Raw genomic sequence first — 17,774 nt, 5'->3', positions numbered from 1 at the left:
GAATTCTTTATTGAAGTCAATCTTACTTGATTCTACAGCAAATTCTATCTAATTAACAAGAAAAGATATAAATTGATTCTGTGCGGATATGGACTTGAGACCAGAATTGACAAATGGACAACGGTAATTGGCAAAAGTACACCAAATATCAAATATCATCGACAGTTAACGACGACGAGTGATACCTACCATCGGCAAAAGCTTCCCTGCCGGTGGTTGCCAATTGCAGATGATAATGATAGCCAAACATAGCCAATTGGGAACTCAGCTTAGACCACTATCTTTTTTCTTAAAAATAACACTATTTATGTACCAAGGATTCTTATAGACCTCGCCTATGTCACTAAAGAATTAAATCAAAAAAGATAAAAATTTTATCCAACAATTATACATTGTTTATTAAATAATTAAGAATATAATCCACAACAATAATGCTCTAATCACCGAATTAAAGATTAATCCCGTGCAACTTTCATCTTATCATGAATAGACATAGAATTTTTGAATAAAAATTGATAAGAACGAGCTTAGACAGCTATAAAAGAGGCCAAAAAGTACCAAAAATTTTCAGTCGGTGGTCGCGATTTCAAGCGGTAAAGTCGGGTAAGTGATAAGTAGTAGTGGTGACAGTGCAGTGATATAGTGGTGTTAGTGCGCGAGAGGAAAGGTCCTGCGAGAGAAAAAGGACCTTCAGGAAAAGTGTCCTGGATTAGCTTTTCCTGTAAGGATATTTTACTCTCTCACAGGATTCGGGAATGTCCTTGGAAGGTCCTTAAATGTCCTTTCTCTCATTTTATGAGAAATTCTCTCAAAAAGAGATTTTTCTCTCAATTTTTGGGAGAGTAAAAATCTGACATTAATGACGTTATCACTAACTCCACTATCATCACCGGCTAAATGCCACTAATATGTGTGTCACACAAATGCGGAACCCCGAAAATAATAAAAATGAAATTTCAATTCACATTATCAAATATTTTTAATATTTTTTGAATTAAAATAATATATTCTATATGAAATTTGTGTGACATTATCAACATTTAAGTGCTTGATTTTTGTGTGTCTAAATGATTCTATTTTTAATTTCAGTGATTTTATAGAGAATCTCAATAAATTGTGAAACATGAACATATATTAGATAGTTAATAATGAAAATTAATAAGAAATTATTTGTGATAGCATGCATCGCACTGATTCTCGTCAGTTTGGGCGATGCTGCCGAAAATAATAAGAAAAAGAAAAAATCTAAGAAATCAAAAGTTGTAAAAAATGTGCAGTCAGATGCAGCTGCATCGGAAAAACCTCAAGCACAACAACCTATTACCGATTACACATATCCTGAAACTTATGATGATTATAATGAATATGATGAGAATGAGAATACAGAAGGTAGGGAGAATTTAGTTCATATTGAGGAAGTAAAAATGAAACTGAAAGCAAAAACATTGTTGCCTTATCATTGTACGCACTGAACTCATCAGTCTAAAATGTTCGATGAGGTTATCAAAAATTAGATTGACTAACATTGTTTTATACACTTTTTTTGCGAATTTCTTATGCTTATCAGCAAAATTTTTAGAAGATATCTCAAGAGTTATTTTGAAAATTCTGCGGAATTGTTTTGAAATCAAATTGACAAAAGAATACAAAACTATTATTTAAATGGTTTCATACTCTTGAAATAATCTATCTACTTTTCCATAGCATTTAATTATGAACTTCAATTACGGTATTAATGTATTTGTAATTCAGCACTATTCAGTACCAAAGGCTTATTAAAACCCCTTAATTAATTAATTCTATATATTTAATACTTATGTACAATCGGAGTTTTTAAAGTCAAATCAGGATTCAATGTAACAATTCATATGAGTATAAAGAAAATGTACTAAAAGGACAGATTTGTAGTTTGACACTTGCCAATCATGCCCCAAGACCATTACTAACTCGGCCATTCATCAATACTGCTGCTGATATTAGTTAATACTTTGACAACAATATTGCTTATTACATGTTCTTTACTGCATAGTCGCGTTTAATTATTTTATACAAAAATCAAAAAAATTATTTATTCATAATAACGCTTGCTTTTTAACTTATAATCAAAACTATCTAGTAATGTTAATTAGATGCATCCTTTATTTGTACCTAAGGTTAGCCTTTTTCATTTGTATGGCTTAATTAACAACATTCTAAAGTTACTAATGTCATTTGAGAAGCTCAAATCTTTCTGTAATCTGAATAAGATTAAAGGTAATCGAAGTTATTTGACAGATACCTAAACGTTTGAGCTTTTTGCTGTTTTAAAAACATACTTAGTTTTACCAAGATATGCCTGCGTATCCTCACTCATTCCATATGGTTAAAAATTGTTGACAAAAGCAGGCTATCGCCATTTCAAATATTGACCGTTGTTATTTGAATGAAAAAACTGGGATAAAAACTATCTTTTCAAAAAATAAATGACCGTTTAAATTTTTTAAAATCAAAAAATACGTTACAAACAAAAAATCAATATTTATTTAAATTCTGATGCATGTAACTGTTTTCTTTCAAATAAGCAATGATATTAATGATCACTCGAGTCTTAATTTCATCGAATTTCACGAGAAAAATTGATAATTTTTGTAAAAAAAATTTCGTTGTTTACAGTGACAGTAACGGTAAAATATTTTTTAAATTTTCGAATACAATTTCGAATCCTTCGAAATCAATGTCGAATCCTTTCGAAATGAAATGGCGCTAGTCTGGACAAAAGTATGATGAGCAACGGTAAATCTAGGTTTGGTGCAGATTTTTGGGACATTAAATTTTTACTTAAATTCTATTAATTATCTAAAACAGTGAAGTCCAAACTGTGTGCTGCTGCACAATGATGTGTCGCAAAACAAGATTAGGTGTGACGTGAAGCCTTAGAATCTTAAATAATTGGTTATTTTTTGAAAATTATAGCTCAATTAAAGCGTCAAAAGATTTCAAGCTAAATTTTTAGTATTTTAGATTAACAATAGAATCACTAGGATCTCATTTTGAGCATATTTCATTTTTATGGTGTGCCGTAATATATTTTTGTTGGTAAATGATGTGCAATTACAGTTGCTCAAAAAATTTGGACAACACTGATTCTAAGAGTTTTTTAGGGTTTTCTCTATGAATTATTTTTGTCCTGTTCTAAGCTTTCCGCAAGAATAGACGAAGCAGTTAAAATACTTATTAAAATCTAAATCTAAATAATGTTTTCAAATTTTTTCCTTGAGTGCATGAATTTGAAGAGATTTGAGACTTTCTCAACTTAGCTCAAAAAAATAAATTTGACTCTCAAAAATTGCAAAAGTTTCAACTTGATAGAGAAAGAAAATCGAACTTAAACAGATTAACACAAAAATCTCATATTTTTATTTAGTTTGAGTGAATTTGCTCTAATTTACTCTTAATTAGCCATTTAAACAAAAATATTCTCGTGAGAAAATTTAAACGTAGTTTGGTTCATTGAACTGGCGCCTCAATTATGAAATAAATTAAAATTTTATTACTGCTGATAAGCCGACTACTTAACACTACTGACCTATATAAACAAAACAATCTTATCAATTGCATGTCGCGTGCCAGTCTATAGGAATTCATAACATTGACCTACAAAAAATAATCTCGTGATTAATTTTTAAAATCACTTAACACTTGTTCTTATCTTACTTAATGCCATTGACTTAACTGATTTCATTCATAACAATTTTATAGCCCGAAATGGACGACCAGAAGAAGAACAAGTCGAAAATACAACAGTTTTTCAACAACCACCAGATGAAGTTCCACAACCTATAGTCGCACCATTCTCATGTCACTTTCAAGACAAGTGGTATCGTGAGGGTGAAGAATTTAGAATGGGATTGAATGACTGTTCAGTCTGTATTTGCATTGATACAGAAATTAAATGTAATGATGACAATTGTCCACCACCAACGACAACTCCAAGACCAACTCAACGACCTACAACAACAACGGAAGCTACAACAACAACAACCACAACTCCATTGCCAGTGACTATTCCATTTGTTCCTGGTCCTATTGGTGAAATTGGTCCACCTGGTGAAAGAGGAGATCGTGGTGATAGAGGAGAACCAGTATGATTACTTTTAAATTTTTAATAACTTATAATATACTTTATTTTACAATTTAAAGGGTATCCCCGGTAATAATGGAATTCCTGGTTTGCCTGGGTATGTCAATGCAATTTATATTATCAGTATCATTTAAAATAATCATTAATTGAATTTTAGCCCACCGGGTCCACCACCAGATTTAAGTTTCTATACTCAACAATTAGCAGAACAATTGGGAGGCTCAGACAAAGGTCCAAGTGGACCAGCCTTCTTACCAGAAAATTTCCAATATATGCAAGCAGCTGTTGGTCCTGTTGGTAAGTTTAAAAATATAAATTTTATTTCAATTGCTGTAGATTGTTAATGAATTATTTTATTTTATATTCATAGGTCAGCGTGGACCTCCCGGTCCTCCAGGTATGCATAAGCATAATCCCTAACAGGCAAAGAAACTGCTTTTAGTCTTTCTATAATATAAAAGCATACTCTTTGCCTCTTAAGGAATTAAACATTTTTTTATGATTAATAAAATTTAATATTTAATGTTTCAGGTCCAAACGGTCCTCAAGGTCATCAAGGTAAGATTGATTATTTCTGATTAATTGAACAATATTTTCAATGAGTTTTGTGATAGGTGTAAGAGGTGAAACAGGAGATTCAGGACCACCAGGGTAAGTTGTTTGATTAAAATGATGCAATAAAATCTTAAAAATTGTTTGAATAATTTCAGTCCTCCCGGATTACAAGGTGTTATGGGGTAAGTTGTGGATTATATTGAATTAAATATGATTTATTAATTACTAATCTATAGACCTCCTGGGCCACCTGGCAAAGATGGACAAAATGGTGAAGATGGAGAAACTGGGTAAGCAGAATGCTAAGTCAAAAATTAATTTTTTTAAACTTAATTTAAATTTATCTTCACAGACCACCGGGTATTGCTGGGTAAATATCCTTAAGTTTTTGACATGGATAATAAATTAATAATTTGAATTCCTAAAGCCCGCCTGGACCAAGAGGACTTCCAGGTAATTTAAAATTCTTCTGATGTGAATTCATATAATTTGAAATAAAATTCAAGAACTAGAGCTTGAAGTCAGCTTGAATTTTCTATGAAATCGACTTTTACATACAAAATACTAGTCGACATGGAGCTCTATTAAAAGCTTTAATTTACTCATGTAAATCTTTTTTATTTGACAAAAGGTATGCCTGGAGTTCCTGGCGTAAAAGGACATCGAGGATTTACTGGATCTGATGGCTCAAAGGGTATGAGATTGAATTAAAATTTAGATTTTTATATAATTTTAATTTGATATTTTCTTTTAAATTTACAGGAGAACCTGGAGCTCAGGGTATGATAGTTTGTATTGAAATTTGAACACTAATTGCATTAAATTTTATAATAAATAATAGGTGAAAAGGGAATTCAAGGAAATTTTGGTAAGTTTTTTAAAATTATCAAAGATAACAATTTTACTTATATTTTCTAAATTTTATTATTAGGTCCACCTGGCACACCGGGTACACCAGTAAGTAAAATTGAATAAATTTTAAAATTTGTCTTATTTTAATTTATATTTTCAGGGTCCAGCCGGCCCAAGAGGTGAACGAGGTAGAGAAGGAAGTGTCGGACCACCTGTAAGTAAAAAATTCTAATTTAAAAACGACAAGTCTGTCGTAAATGACGTTAATTGACTTCAGTTCCACTAATTCTGAATTAAAATTTTATAGGGAGTAAGAGGAAACGATGGAGCTCAAGGACCACCAGGGTGAGTTGATATATCAAATGAAAAAGTTGAAAATTGCAATAAAATAATTTAATTTTCAGACCTGTCGGAGCAACTGGTAAACTACTTTACATCAATAAATCTACTGATTATCATTAAAAAATCTTTAGGAAAATCTGGTCCACCCGGATTTCCCGGTAGCGCTGGAAACAAGGGAGATGCTGGTCCTATTGGACCAAAAGGAAGCACTGGTCCTCAAGTATGATATTTATAAAATAATCACTCGTAGAATATTCATCTATATGATTTTTATTTTCGAAATTCAGGGACCTCGAGGAGAAGCAGGAAAGCCTGGTATGTAAAAAACATGAAAAAAATATTTAATCATACTTCATTTCCAACGAATTTGTCTATTTATAGGACACACTGGTGAAACTGGACCTTCTGGAATTCCCGGTAGAGATGGTATTCCAGGTAAAGTCATAAATTAGTATGATCATTTTAGAGTATTAATAAATATTTTTGATGAATAAAAAGGTGAAAAGGGAGCAACTGGTTCAATGGGACCAGCCGGACCAATCGGATTTCCTGGACCTAGAGGACCACAAGGATTGGAAGTAAGAACTTAGTATACCCTAATAGACATAAAGCACATTGAGAACATGTTAGAGTTTTTATTGAGTATGCTCTCGTGGATGTAAAGTTAGAAAATTTCGCTTTTATCTGGATTCGAAATCTTAATTATTGAACAAATATACTCGAAACATGCTTTTTGTCAATTTGGAAATATTCTCAATTTCGACATCAGTTTCATTTTTATTTGTTTAATAATTACAGGGAAGCACTGGTGAGCCTGGTATTAAAGGATCACAAGGAACTCCTGGTGAAAGAGGAATTAAAGGAGATAGCGGTTTAAAGGGAGATATGGGTGCACCAGGGTAAGTCTCTGCTAAACATTTCAAACATCAGAAAAATAATATATTTTTAAATTTGGTTTATTTAGACCAAGAGGACTTGCTGGAGCAGTTGGTAAGGATGAAAAACATTTGTTTTGTTGTAAAATAAATTTAATTGATTTAATTTCAGGACCCGAGGGAAAACGTGGTAAAAGAGGAATGAGGGGACCTACAGGAGTAAGATTTGCATTTTCTGAACCATAAAAAATAATTTAGCACTGCAATTTATTTTCAGGAACGTGGTCCACAAGGAGAAAGAGGTCCAATGGTGAGTTGCCTCATAAAAATTCTTTATTCAAAAGCAAATTTAATTTTTTCTGATTGTTAATATTCTAGGGTGCAGCTGGTTTGCCTGGTCCCGATGGAGCTATGGGTCCTAAAGGAAATACTGGAGACCGTGGAAATCCTGGTGAAAGAGGACCAAAAGGAAGTGTTGGAGACATTGGCGCACCTGGAATTCAGGGTAATTGAGTACATTATGGACGAATTTTTGGTATTTTTTATTTATTTAATTTTTTTTAAACAGGTATCCAAGGATTAAGAGTGAGAAATTTAAAGTAAATTGGTTATGGCTTAATCAAATTAACAATTTTAATTAAAAGGGTTTGCCAGGAAAATCGGGAATTCCCGGAAAACCAGGAACACAGGGTGAGATGCTTTATTAATTTTCATGAAATATATTTTTATAATAAATCTAACTAAAAGGCGAAAGAGGAGTGCCTGGAAGTGACGGAAAACAGGGAGAGTAAGTATTAAAATAATTAAAATTAGAAATTTATTTACGATTAATTTTATTTATTTTCAATTATAGACCTGGTCCTCAAGGTAATTTAGACTATTTTAATACTTAGTTGTCAAAATAACTTACAAATATTTTCTAAATAGGTCTACAAGGTTTACCTGGTCCAATGGTAATTAATGAATTTAATAGAGTTCGAAATCGACTCAGATTTTGTATGGAAAAATCGACTTGAGTCGACTCGACTTCATTTGAAATTCAAGTCGACTTCGATCTCTACAATTTAATATTTTGGAAGATTTTAAAAATTCATTAAATTTTTAATTAGGGATTACAAGGAGATAAAGGTTTGACTGGTGAATCAGGAAAAGATGGAGAGGTAAAAAATCATTAAATGGAAAAGCATTTGTTCAAAATTATATTAATTATGCCTTACATCTTTCAGCCGGGTCCAACAGGGTATGTTTAATTGCTGGAAGTTTTAGTAAAATATTTTTAAAATGCATTCATATTTTAGCCCACAAGGACCAAGAGGAGATTTAGGTTAGATATCAATTAATTTATTTGATTAATTATCCTATAATTTAAAACAAAATTTTTTAGGTCCACCTGGAAAAGATGGAGTTCCTGGACCTCAAGGGCCACAAGGACCACAAGGAGGTATGGACTGCAACAAAATACAAAAATCAGATATCCAAATATTATTTATCATTTTTAGAACGCGGTAATCCCGGTCCACAGGGAACAACTGGCTTCCAAGTAAATTGTCGAATTTTTTTTATTTATTTGGCTTAAATTGTCATAATTTCATTTAAATTTTCAAGGGATTGCCAGGTGCACCAGGACAACCAGTAAGTCCAAGTTCGATTTCAGGTTGAATAAAAATTAATTATGTAAAAATTGAAAATTTTTAGGGTCAACCTGGAAAAGATGGAGCACAAGGACCTCCCGGAAGGTAATATTCAACAAAATGTTGATTCTTTTTCAGTCAATATAACTAAATGTCGCCATTCTTATAGCCCTGGAATGACAGGTCCAGCTGGAAATAGAGGAGGTAAGTTATGAATACATATAAAAAAATGAGGAATAAAAACTAAATGCAAACTCACGAATTTTATAGAAAGAGGTTTTCCTGGTGAAAGAGGACCAATCGGTATTCCCGTAAGTATTTTGTTACTTTGCTATTTAGTTTACATGATTCATATATTTTTATTTCTAGGGTATTCAAGGACAAAAGGGAGAAGTTGGAACACAAGGTAAATTTGAGAATATAATCTAGTGGTGGGCAATATTTTATTTTTCTTGGCATACCAAGAATTAAGTTAGTATTAACTTGGTATTAAGCTTCGAAAAATTGACGGCATACATGCTGCTCACCACTGATATGAACACAATTCTGTTCGTCACACATTCTCATATAAAATAATTGATAAACTAAAATAATATACATTAATTAATATTTTAGGACCTGACGGAAATCCTGGACCATCTGGTAAGCTTTAATGTTAAATCATCAAGTGATAAATTGCTAATTTTCTAAATTATTTAAAGGTCCACGAGGTGAAAAGGGGCATCAAGGTAAAAAATTTAATTAGTTTGTGTTTAAATAATTAACTTGAAAATTACTAAATTTATGTATTTTATGAAATTAGGTCCTCCTGGAATGGTTGGAATACCAGGTATGAGAGGTCCTCAAGGTATATCAGGAGAAAAGGGAGAACGAGGTGCCACAGTAAGGCTTTGAATTTATTATATTTTAATTAGTCTTTCAATTTTAAAATTTAAACGAATTATAGGGATTGATTGGACCAGAGGGACCACCAGGAAGAATTGGTAATTAAATATTACAATTTTAAATCTAGTCATCATATTACATCGAATTATTATTTGCAGGTGACAGAGGTGTACAAGGTTTAATGGGGCCACCAGTAAGTCATTATATCATTTGTCTGAAATTTCACTTTAATTCGTGAACAACTCATTAAAAATTTCTTATTTTAAAGGGTCCACCGGGCGAAGCTGGTGAAAGGTAATTTCATTACTTTATTCGGAATTAAATACATAAATAAATATTTTATTGCACTTCGATAAAAAGTAATCGGCAGCAATGAACATTGACAAAAAACTGCAATGAGCAGTCATAAAATAATTTTATCCGACAATCTCGTCATATTCCTCAATATCGTCTACTCCACCAGCATCAATTTCAGCATCCGTTCCAGGTTTAATTACTGCCGGATAGCCTGGATGTCCACCACCTTCTTCAGGTGATACAAGTCCAACTCCATCTGATCCAAATTTCATGCAATTGAATTGTCTATCGACCAGATCATAATCACCAAAGCTAACATTAACATCTAAGCACATATGGACATTTCTACCAACAAAATAAATGTCGTGGAACTTTGCACACATTTCAATCAATTCACCAAATCTAGGTGGTGTGATGCAAATTGGTCGTGGATTTTTTCCACTTACTACATTTTTGTAAAGTGTCCGTTCATTAAACATCATTTTAAGTTCAAATGCAAAGTCTTCTGGGATGTATTTAACCTTCATGCATCCTTTATTGTTGAAGAAAAATCCACCTACACAACAACTGCAGATTCCAGTTTTACATTCACATGGAATTCTTGATGTCACAGCTTCAACTGGATCTCCAGTAACCGGTGGAATTTGTGGCTTCTTCATCATTTCTTTTATAACTTTCTTTCGATCTTTCTTGCCACGGCCTTCACTCTCTTTTAATATTGATGTTAAATTCTTGATAAATTCTATCTCAATTGCATTCAAACTCTCTTTCAAAGTATCGTAATTGCCACTGTCTTCACTGCTTGTTATGTTCAAATTACTTCTATCAATTTGGACATGTGCGGCACTGATAACGTTGATTAAAAGAGCAAATAGAAAAATTACACAAATATCTCTCATGTTGATTTATTTTGTATCTTTGCTGTAACTTTCACTTTTTAACATTTAACGATCTGCATATGATTCACTTAGTATTAAATTTAAAACGATGTAAATAATTTTTATGCAAATTTAATGTTACTCATTTACTTGAATTTCTCCACAACTCGACTGAACGACAACTGAACACTGACTAAACATAGTTAATGCAAAGACTATCAAATTTATGATCAGCGATACTCTCTCGATTGGATAACAATTTCTCTTTATTTCTCTTGCTTTCTTTCTTGTATTTCCACTTGTCATCTTGATGAGAGCTTCTTGTAGGCTGTTTAGTGATTAAATGAATTGTTGTTGAACGTTGAGATGTTGAAGCTGATGTTGTGTGAAAATATACTCTATGGACTGTTGAGCACTTAAAAGTACTTGATATGTAACTAATGATTGTATTTTTTTTCCTTTCAGAGGTGAATCAGGAGAGAAAGGTAAGATAAATGCTGAAATTTTTGATTTTCCTTGATTGAAAAATATTTTTATTATTTATAGGACCCCCTGGAGAGTAAGTTGAACATTGATATTAGATGCAACATTTACTAATTTTGCCAAAATTAGAACTGGTGCTGTTGGAAGCGTTGGATTGCCTGGACCACCTGGTAATTTAAAACTAGCAATGAAAGCTTTTACAAATTTACTAACAATTTTCACTTTATTTATTTTTAGGTCCACAGGGTTTGCAAGTAAATAACAAATTAGAGAAATATCCTTAATGATAGCTAATAATTTAATTTTTCTATTAAGGGATTCCCTGGACCACAAGGTGCAATGGGTTTGCCAGGTAAGTTTACAACTCAAAATTTGTTTCTAGCTCCTACATTGAATAATTTATTACAGGAACCAAAGGAGAACGTGGACCATTAGGAATGAAGGGTGAACAAGGTGTTGCTGGAGCTCAAGGTAAGATAAATAATGATTTAAATGCATATATTTTAATAATATTATTCTCTGTTTAGGTATCCAGGGTGAAGTTGGTCCTGCAGTGAGTTTCCTTAGTGGATTTAAGTTATCGATATATATCTGATTTTGAAATTATTAAATTAATTTAAGGGTCCAACTGGTTTAACTGGTCAAAAAGGTCAAAGAGGTGATATTGGAGCTAGAGGAGAGGTTGGAATGATGGGTAATAATTTTGGTCAATTTAAGATTTTGAATTGATGATGGTAATTTGTATTTTAATTCGTAGGTCCACCTGGAAGACCTGGAGAGCCTGGTCAGCCTGTAAGAAATTTAAATCTAGTCATGAAGTGGTAATGCATTAAAAATAATAATTCTAATTTAAAGGGACAAGCAGGAGCTCAAGGATTACAAGGAATACCTGGTAAGAACTAAAAATAAATTCCTGTTAATTTTAATTTCATGTCCATTAATTGTTAAACAGGTACACCTGGTCCAAAGGGTCAAGCTGGTGAAACTGGAAGAATGGGAATGCAAGGTAAATGACTTACAAAATTGGTCATAAACCAATAATAATGTATGAATAATTTTAGGTCCAATGGGTAACCCCGGTCAACCGGGTCCACCTGGCGAGAAAGGAGATTCAGTAAAATATTTAATTTTATTATGAAAATATGAAGTTATATTTTTCTTGAATTATAGGGAAGTGAAGGTCAACAAGGACCTCTTGGTAAGTGAAACTTTTTCAGTCAGCAATTTTAATTTTAATCAAGTTGATTTAATTTTTTAGGTCCATCTGGTCCACCTGTAAGTTTTTTGACATTTCTTCAACAGAGGTAATGATTAACATTCTTGATGTTATATTTAAGGGTCAAGCAGGTGATCGTGGATTGCCAGGTAATTATATTCTAGTCTATACCTGATATGATTATTGACAATTTTTCTATATTAAAGGTTTACCTGGTCCTGTCGGAGCTGCTGGACAAAAGGGTATGTAATTACTTTGTAAAAAGATGCATCCATTTAAATTGAAAACTTTACAGGAGCAAGAGGAGCACCTGGTGATATTGGGCAACCTGGTCGAGATGGAAAAGAGGGTCCACAAGGATCTCAAGGACCAACAGGAGAACAAGTTAGTCAAAGTAATAAAATAAATTGACGATTAATCTAAATTTTTTATAATTAGGGTCCAATGGGAAATCAAGGACCACCTGGGTATGTTTTATAAATGTAAAAAATTAAAAAATTTTTTAACTCCTTTAATTTTATTAATTTTCCAGACATGATGGTCCACCAGGAAAACCCGGAGCACCTGGTCTTCAAGGTCGCGTAGGAGACAAAGGTCCAATTGGTGCCCCTGGATCTGCAGGAAATCCTGGTAAAATATTTTGTAAAAATCCCGAAATCTAGTGAAAATTAATGTTCATCTCTCTTTATGATTTAGGTCCACCTGGTTTGCCTGGTCCAAATGTAATTAATTAAATCTTGCTTTTATAAAAATATTTCTTACTAACAATTTGAATATTATAGGGTCCTCCAGGTCCAATGGGACCAACAGGAGAGAGAGGTCAAAGAGGAGAACAAGGTCAACAGGGTATTGACGGCCCAATCGGTAAGTTGAAATTACTTCTGTACAAAAATAAAAGATTTATTTAATGATTTTATAATTTAAATCAAAATTAAGGTCCAAGAGGAAAATCGGTAAGTGAAATTTTATTTTATATTGCCAGTTTTAGTAAAGAAATTGGTTCTTTAGGGTCCGCCTGGTCTTGAAGGTTCTAAAGGAGATCGTGGAGATTCTGGTCAAAAGGGAGCAAAGGGTCATCGTGGTTTAGTTGGTCTTCAAGGTACAATTTTGACTATCTAATTAATTAGCCTTAGAAATTATGTTAATTTTAATAATAACTAGGTATGACCGGAAGTCCTGGACTCCCTGGAGAGAAGGGTAATCTTGGAAATCCTGGTAAGTATTTTAAAAAATTTTCATTGAGAATTGCCAATAAAATATATTTCTTTTTCTTAAACAGGCCCAGTAGGTCCACCTGTAAGTTAAAATCAGAATTAATTTAGTGAATTAAAATAATCAAATTCCATATTTAGGGTGAGCCTGGTCCAAGAGGTCCTCCTGGAAGAGACGGAAATCAGGTAAGCTACAAAAAACTCATTGCTTTTTCGGGTAATTTATGAAAATAATTTTAGGGTCCACAAGGTTTGACTGGAGGAGTTGGTAAGTTTGAAAGAAATTAAATAAAAAATCAAAGCTAAAATTCGATAAATTTTTGTAAAAACCCAAAAAAAGGACCGAGAGGACCTCCTGGAGATCAAGGTATGATAATTCAAATATTCTTATTTATTTAGATGCTATAATTTGAATTATTCATTAGGAAAACCTGGTGTTAGGGGAGATCTTGGGTAATTATTAAAATACTTTAATCCTTATTCCTCAAACTAATTTTTGCTTTTTATTTCCTAGTCCACCCGGGTAAGAATTAAATGTTTTAATCCATACAAGCACAATATGATAACAATTATCATTCAGTCCACCTGGTCCACAAGCTGAATCTCTTGGATATGATGCTGCAGCTTTGGCTGCTTTACTTGGACATGGAGCTAGCAATCAAAAGGGACCTGATCCGAATGACGATCCATTGAAGCAGTTGACAGATGATGAGAAACGAGCTATTGTACTTAAAGCTTATGAAAATCTTAAGACTCGATTTGAAAAGTTCAAGAAACCAAATGGTGAGAAACAATTCCCAGCAAAGACGTGCAGAGATTTAGCTGTTGCATACCCTGACTTTGAAAATGGCAATTACTGGATTGATCCAAATGATGGTGATCCAAGAGATGCAATTTATGTCTATTGTGACATTAAAAAACGTGCAACATGTGTAATTCCATCACCAATGAAGTCTAATGAAATTAGTTATACAGGAAAGGAACCAGAAATTTGGTTGAGTGAACTTGAGAATGGAATGAAAATGAATTACAAAGCTGACAGCAATCAATTAGGATTCTTGCAATTATTGTCAACACAAGCCACACAGAACATCACATTCCATTGTAAGAACACAATTGGATACTTTGACAAAATCAAGAATAATCACCGACGTGGTGTTAAGCTTATGACATGGAATGACAACGAATTAACACCAAAAGGACCTCAAAGACTTCGTTATGATGTAACTGAGGATGGATGTGAAGATCGTAAAGATGAATGGGCACAGACTGTTATTACTTATACAACTGATAAGCCATTGAGATTACCTTTAGTTGATGTTGCTGTAAGAGATTTCGGCAATGCCAATCAAAAGTTCTGGCTTGAAATTAATCCTGTCTGTTTCTCTTAGTTTAATTATTTGAATATTTTTTTGTGTTTTTACTGACAGATTTATTAAATAAAGTAAAAGTCTTTTTATTACCTCGTTTTTCTTAACTTGCTTTCTTATCTGTCTGTCTTTCTGTCTTTCTGTCTTGGTCAAATCTTGCGATTGAATTTTCGACCACTTCTACCGCTCCAATCGAGCTGAAATTTTTTATGGATGTGTATTCTCGATGACAATACAATATTCAAGCATTTGTGAATCATAAAATTGCTTAGTTATGCTTTAATTAATTTATGAAAGTTTTAAATGAGAAAAAAATCCATTATCAATGATGTATATTTTTTATATGCCTAAATAAGTCATTTATGATGTTTAAAATGCATAAATATAGTTCATTGTACATTAAGTAATAATATAATTAATTGATTTAAGTATTACTTAATGTAATTTAAGAGATTTCAATCATGATATGTTTTCAAAAGTCATTTTCTCATAGACATCCAAGAGAGGAATTTGAATTTTAAAAAACCGTTAGACTAGAAACTGTTGGAAACGTATTCTAAAGTGTGATCAATTTTAACATAAGCTACAAATAAATAAAATATGCTGGTAAATTTCATAGTTTACTTAAATAAATAAAGAAAATTTAAAGCCAGAATGACTGTAGTCTAATATAAAATATTTTATTTAAAATAAAAAAAAAAAAAAAAATAAATGACTACAAACAAAAGAGTATAATACTATTATTATTATGATGTCAAAGCATCAGCTGAAGTTTCAACTGTTGGTGTTGAAACTGGTGCTTCATCAGTTGGTGGATCAATTGTGGCTGGTACATCATTAGTTGGCTTATCAATTGCATTTGATGCATCATCAGTTATGGGATCAATTAAATTTGATGCATCTCCAATTGGTGCATCAACTATAATTGATTGTGGTGGATCAATCGAGGTTGATACAATCGGCAATGATTTTTCTGTCGGGGTTTTCTTGTATCGATTTACAAGAATCAATCGATGGGCTTCAAGTCTTTCAATTTTGTCTTTTAATTCCTCGATTTCGGTTCCCATTTGTTCTGCTCTTTTCAAACTGTACGGGCCTTCTTCTTCTTCGTGAGATTTTCGTTGTTGTTTTTTATTTTTCTTATAGATTTTTTTTCGTTTATTTTGATTGTTTCGACCTAAAAAATTAAAAAGGAATTAATAGATTAATAATCCAATTAAGTCTTGAAAAAAAATTCAAGAAACAAAAAAATATTTTAGTAAATTTAATTCTATTAACTTTGATAACTCACCTTTTCTTGATCGATTAGTCTTTGATGGCGGTTGTTGTTTATTTGATTGATTAGTCGTTGCTGGCGGTTGTTGTTGTTTATTTTCAGGTGTTGCTGGTGTTGCTGGTTGCTGATTTAATCTTTGCTGGGCTAATAGAATGAAAAAAATAACAAAAATAACAAAATAATATAAAAGTTTAGAAAAAATATATTTACAATGATAAAATGCAGCAACGGCAGCTCCCACTGCTTCTACTTGATCGAAAGGGTTTATCATGTTGTTTCTGATCTACAATTGGTAATAAAAGTTAGTTTAAAACTTATTTTTACTTAAAAGCACACTTACCTTTTGTTGAAGAAACTGACTGTTAATTTTATACGGTTTTGCAAAAATTTGTACGGTTTTAGCACTCCAAATTTGAATAATAAATTAACGGCTAAAATACAAAATTTTTATTGTTAATATCAATTGATATTTACTAAAAAAATCATGTATATTGGTATAATTTATCCAAGTTATCAACTAATTAATAGTAAAAATTAAAATTTTTGTTTTAATATCAATAAAAAAATATTTCTTTGCGATAATTTTAAACGGTTTCTAAAATTTCAAATACAAGTGTTAATACGAATTCTTTGATGCTAAAACGTGCTAAAACGAATTCTCAATCCGTTTAAGATGGCGGATTTAATATTTAAACCAATTGATTTAATCATTAGTAATTTTTTCAGGGATATTTTTCAACGGAAATTTGGTTTTTGAAAAAAATGTAAACAAAAAATTTAGTAAACAAATTAGCGACATTTAAAATATAAATTAAATTTAGTGAAATTTAAAAACATCGTGTATAAAGTGAGTTTAATTGGTCGAAAATTAAAAATACTATTGATAAAATACTAAATAAATAATTCGTGTGAGAAGAAAAGTGAATTTATAAATTTGGAATACAAAATTCTTGAAAATTTTATTAAGTGAATAATCAATTTATGATCATAAATATTTAATAATTATTAGTTAATAAGGGTACGAATATTAGAAGGACGTAAGCAAAAAAAAGACCAAATAAGTGAAAACCATTGATAGTGTTCTGTGATAAAGAAAAGTAAGTGAAAGAAGCCTTTTGATTCATCTTAAAGAGGTAAGTCTTTATTTTACATTAATTTCATATTTTTACATTAATTTCATAATGCAAGAAACTTCTACACAGAAAAAACGTCGTTTACAAAAAGCTAAAGAAAAATACGAACTAAAGCGTTCACTTGAGTCTGAAGAAAGTAAACGTTTGAGGTTGACAAAACGTAGAAAACTAGCCAAAAATGAAAGTGATCTTCAGCGTATTTCTAGACTTAATTTAGATAAAGAACGTCATGCTCAATCAAGACTGATTGAAACGCAAGGAGTTCGAGCGGCTCGTCTTGAACTTGATAATTTTCGACATTATCAAGCAAGACTGATTGAAACGCAAGAACATCGAGCGGCTCGTCTTGAACTTGACCAAGAACGTCATGCTCAATCAAGACTGATTGAATCACAAGAAGTTCGAGCGGCTCGTCTTGAACTTGATAATTTTCGACATTATCAAGCAAGACTGATTGAAACGCAAGAACATCGAGCGGCTCGTCTTGAACTTGACCAAGAACGTCATACTCAATCAAGACTGATTGAATCGCAAGAAGTTCGAGCGGCTCGTCTTGAACTTGATAATTTTCGACATTATCAAGCACGACTAATTGAATCACAAGAACATCGAGCGACTCGTCTTGATGCTGACAGTCAAAGACATGCCAG

At 32.0% G+C, this 17,774-nt stretch overlaps 2 protein-coding genes across 3 annotated transcripts; one reads left to right on the top strand and one right to left on the bottom strand.

Moving 5' to 3' along the window:
- Positions 1 to 568: 568 nt before the first annotated feature.
- LOC139092107 (collagen alpha-1(II) chain-like) lies at positions 569 to 14,822 on the top strand. 2 transcript variants are annotated; one of them, XM_070642394.1, is made up of 80 exons: positions 569 to 603; positions 1,090 to 1,389; positions 3,739 to 4,121; positions 4,180 to 4,217; positions 4,278 to 4,417; positions 4,491 to 4,517; positions 4,652 to 4,678; positions 4,735 to 4,771; positions 4,831 to 4,857; positions 4,912 to 4,965; positions 5,028 to 5,045; positions 5,103 to 5,128; positions 5,307 to 5,369; positions 5,438 to 5,455; positions 5,517 to 5,543; positions 5,607 to 5,632; positions 5,688 to 5,741; positions 5,835 to 5,872; positions 5,932 to 5,948; positions 6,001 to 6,089; positions 6,157 to 6,184; positions 6,251 to 6,304; positions 6,368 to 6,447; positions 6,668 to 6,768; positions 6,834 to 6,859; positions 6,917 to 6,963; positions 7,022 to 7,054; positions 7,123 to 7,249; positions 7,313 to 7,329; positions 7,389 to 7,434; positions 7,492 to 7,531; positions 7,598 to 7,611; positions 7,672 to 7,697; positions 7,854 to 7,904; positions 7,971 to 7,984; positions 8,043 to 8,068; positions 8,129 to 8,185; positions 8,244 to 8,284; positions 8,350 to 8,376; positions 8,440 to 8,480; positions 8,545 to 8,579; positions 8,646 to 8,686; positions 8,745 to 8,781; positions 8,991 to 9,017; positions 9,077 to 9,103; positions 9,178 to 9,257; positions 9,322 to 9,358; positions 9,419 to 9,453; positions 9,529 to 9,554; positions 10,901 to 10,920; positions 10,982 to 10,994; positions 11,048 to 11,088; positions 11,156 to 11,172; positions 11,234 to 11,270; positions 11,327 to 11,389; positions 11,446 to 11,471; positions 11,540 to 11,612; positions 11,676 to 11,710; positions 11,774 to 11,810; positions 11,871 to 11,924; positions 11,980 to 12,032; positions 12,089 to 12,116; positions 12,177 to 12,193; positions 12,256 to 12,283; positions 12,341 to 12,376; positions 12,430 to 12,518; positions 12,573 to 12,601; positions 12,667 to 12,764; positions 12,831 to 12,856; positions 12,917 to 12,998; positions 13,071 to 13,087; positions 13,143 to 13,233; positions 13,296 to 13,349; positions 13,414 to 13,430; positions 13,487 to 13,531; positions 13,586 to 13,613; positions 13,686 to 13,712; positions 13,771 to 13,798; positions 13,860 to 13,868; positions 13,926 to 14,822. In XM_070642394.1, exons 2-80 carry the CDS (start codon positions 1,149 to 1,151, stop codon positions 14,734 to 14,736), a joined length of 4,620 nt encoding a protein of 1,539 aa, XP_070498495.1. In that variant the 5' UTR covers positions 569 to 603; positions 1,090 to 1,148; the 3' UTR covers positions 14,737 to 14,822. The 2 variants fall into 2 exon arrangements, with proteins under 2 accessions (XP_070498495.1, XP_070498496.1); XM_070642395.1 differs by lacking the exon at positions 13,860 to 13,868.
- Positions 14,823 to 15,461: 639 nt separating this feature from the next.
- LOC139092103 (uncharacterized) lies at positions 15,462 to 16,305 on the bottom strand. The gene is made up of 3 exons (XM_070642389.1): positions 16,202 to 16,305; positions 16,007 to 16,135; positions 15,462 to 15,892 (listed from the first exon to the last, which is right to left on the bottom strand). Exons 1-3 carry the CDS (start codon positions 16,260 to 16,262, stop codon positions 15,462 to 15,464), a joined length of 621 nt encoding a protein of 206 aa, XP_070498490.1. The 5' UTR covers positions 16,263 to 16,305.
- Positions 16,306 to 17,774: the final 1,469 nt, after the last annotated feature.

Source organism: Chironomus tepperi, unplaced genomic scaffold, assembly GCF_022539635.2.
Source record: "Chironomus tepperi strain 1889 unplaced genomic scaffold, CSIRO-AGI_Ctep_v1 contig_293, whole genome shotgun sequence".
Lineage (NCBI taxonomy): Eukaryota > Metazoa > Arthropoda > Insecta > Diptera > Chironomidae > Chironomus > Chironomus tepperi.
Note: the sequence above shows the minus strand (reverse complement) of the source record. Positions and strands in the feature narration are given on the sequence as shown.

What these genes read in the sequence shown, in the direction of transcription:
- LOC139092107 (XM_070642394.1), top strand. Translation starts at nt 1,149, where the DNA reads ATGAAAATTAATAAGAAATTATTTGTGATAGCATGCATCGCACTGATT. An exon ending in AGGGAGAACGAGGTGCCACA is followed by an intron (nt 9,258 to 9,321) that starts GTAAGGCTTTGA and finishes AACGAATTATAG; the next exon opens with GGATTGATTGGACCAGAGGG. An exon ending in CTGGTTTGCCTGGTCCAAAT is followed by an intron (nt 12,857 to 12,916) that starts GTAATTAATTAA and finishes TGAATATTATAG; the next exon opens with GGTCCTCCAGGTCCAATGGG.
- LOC139092103 (XM_070642389.1), bottom strand. Translation starts at nt 16,262, where the DNA reads ATGATAAACCCTTTCGATCAAGTAGAAGCAGTGGGAGCTGCCGTTGCT. An exon ending in CGTTGCTGCATTTTATCATT is followed by an intron (nt 16,136 to 16,201) that starts GTAAATATATTT and finishes TCATTCTATTAG; the next exon opens with CCCAGCAAAGATTAAATCAG. An exon ending in GACTAATCGATCAAGAAAAG is followed by an intron (nt 15,893 to 16,006) that starts GTGAGTTATCAA and finishes TTAATTTTTTAG; the next exon opens with GTCGAAACAATCAAAATAAA.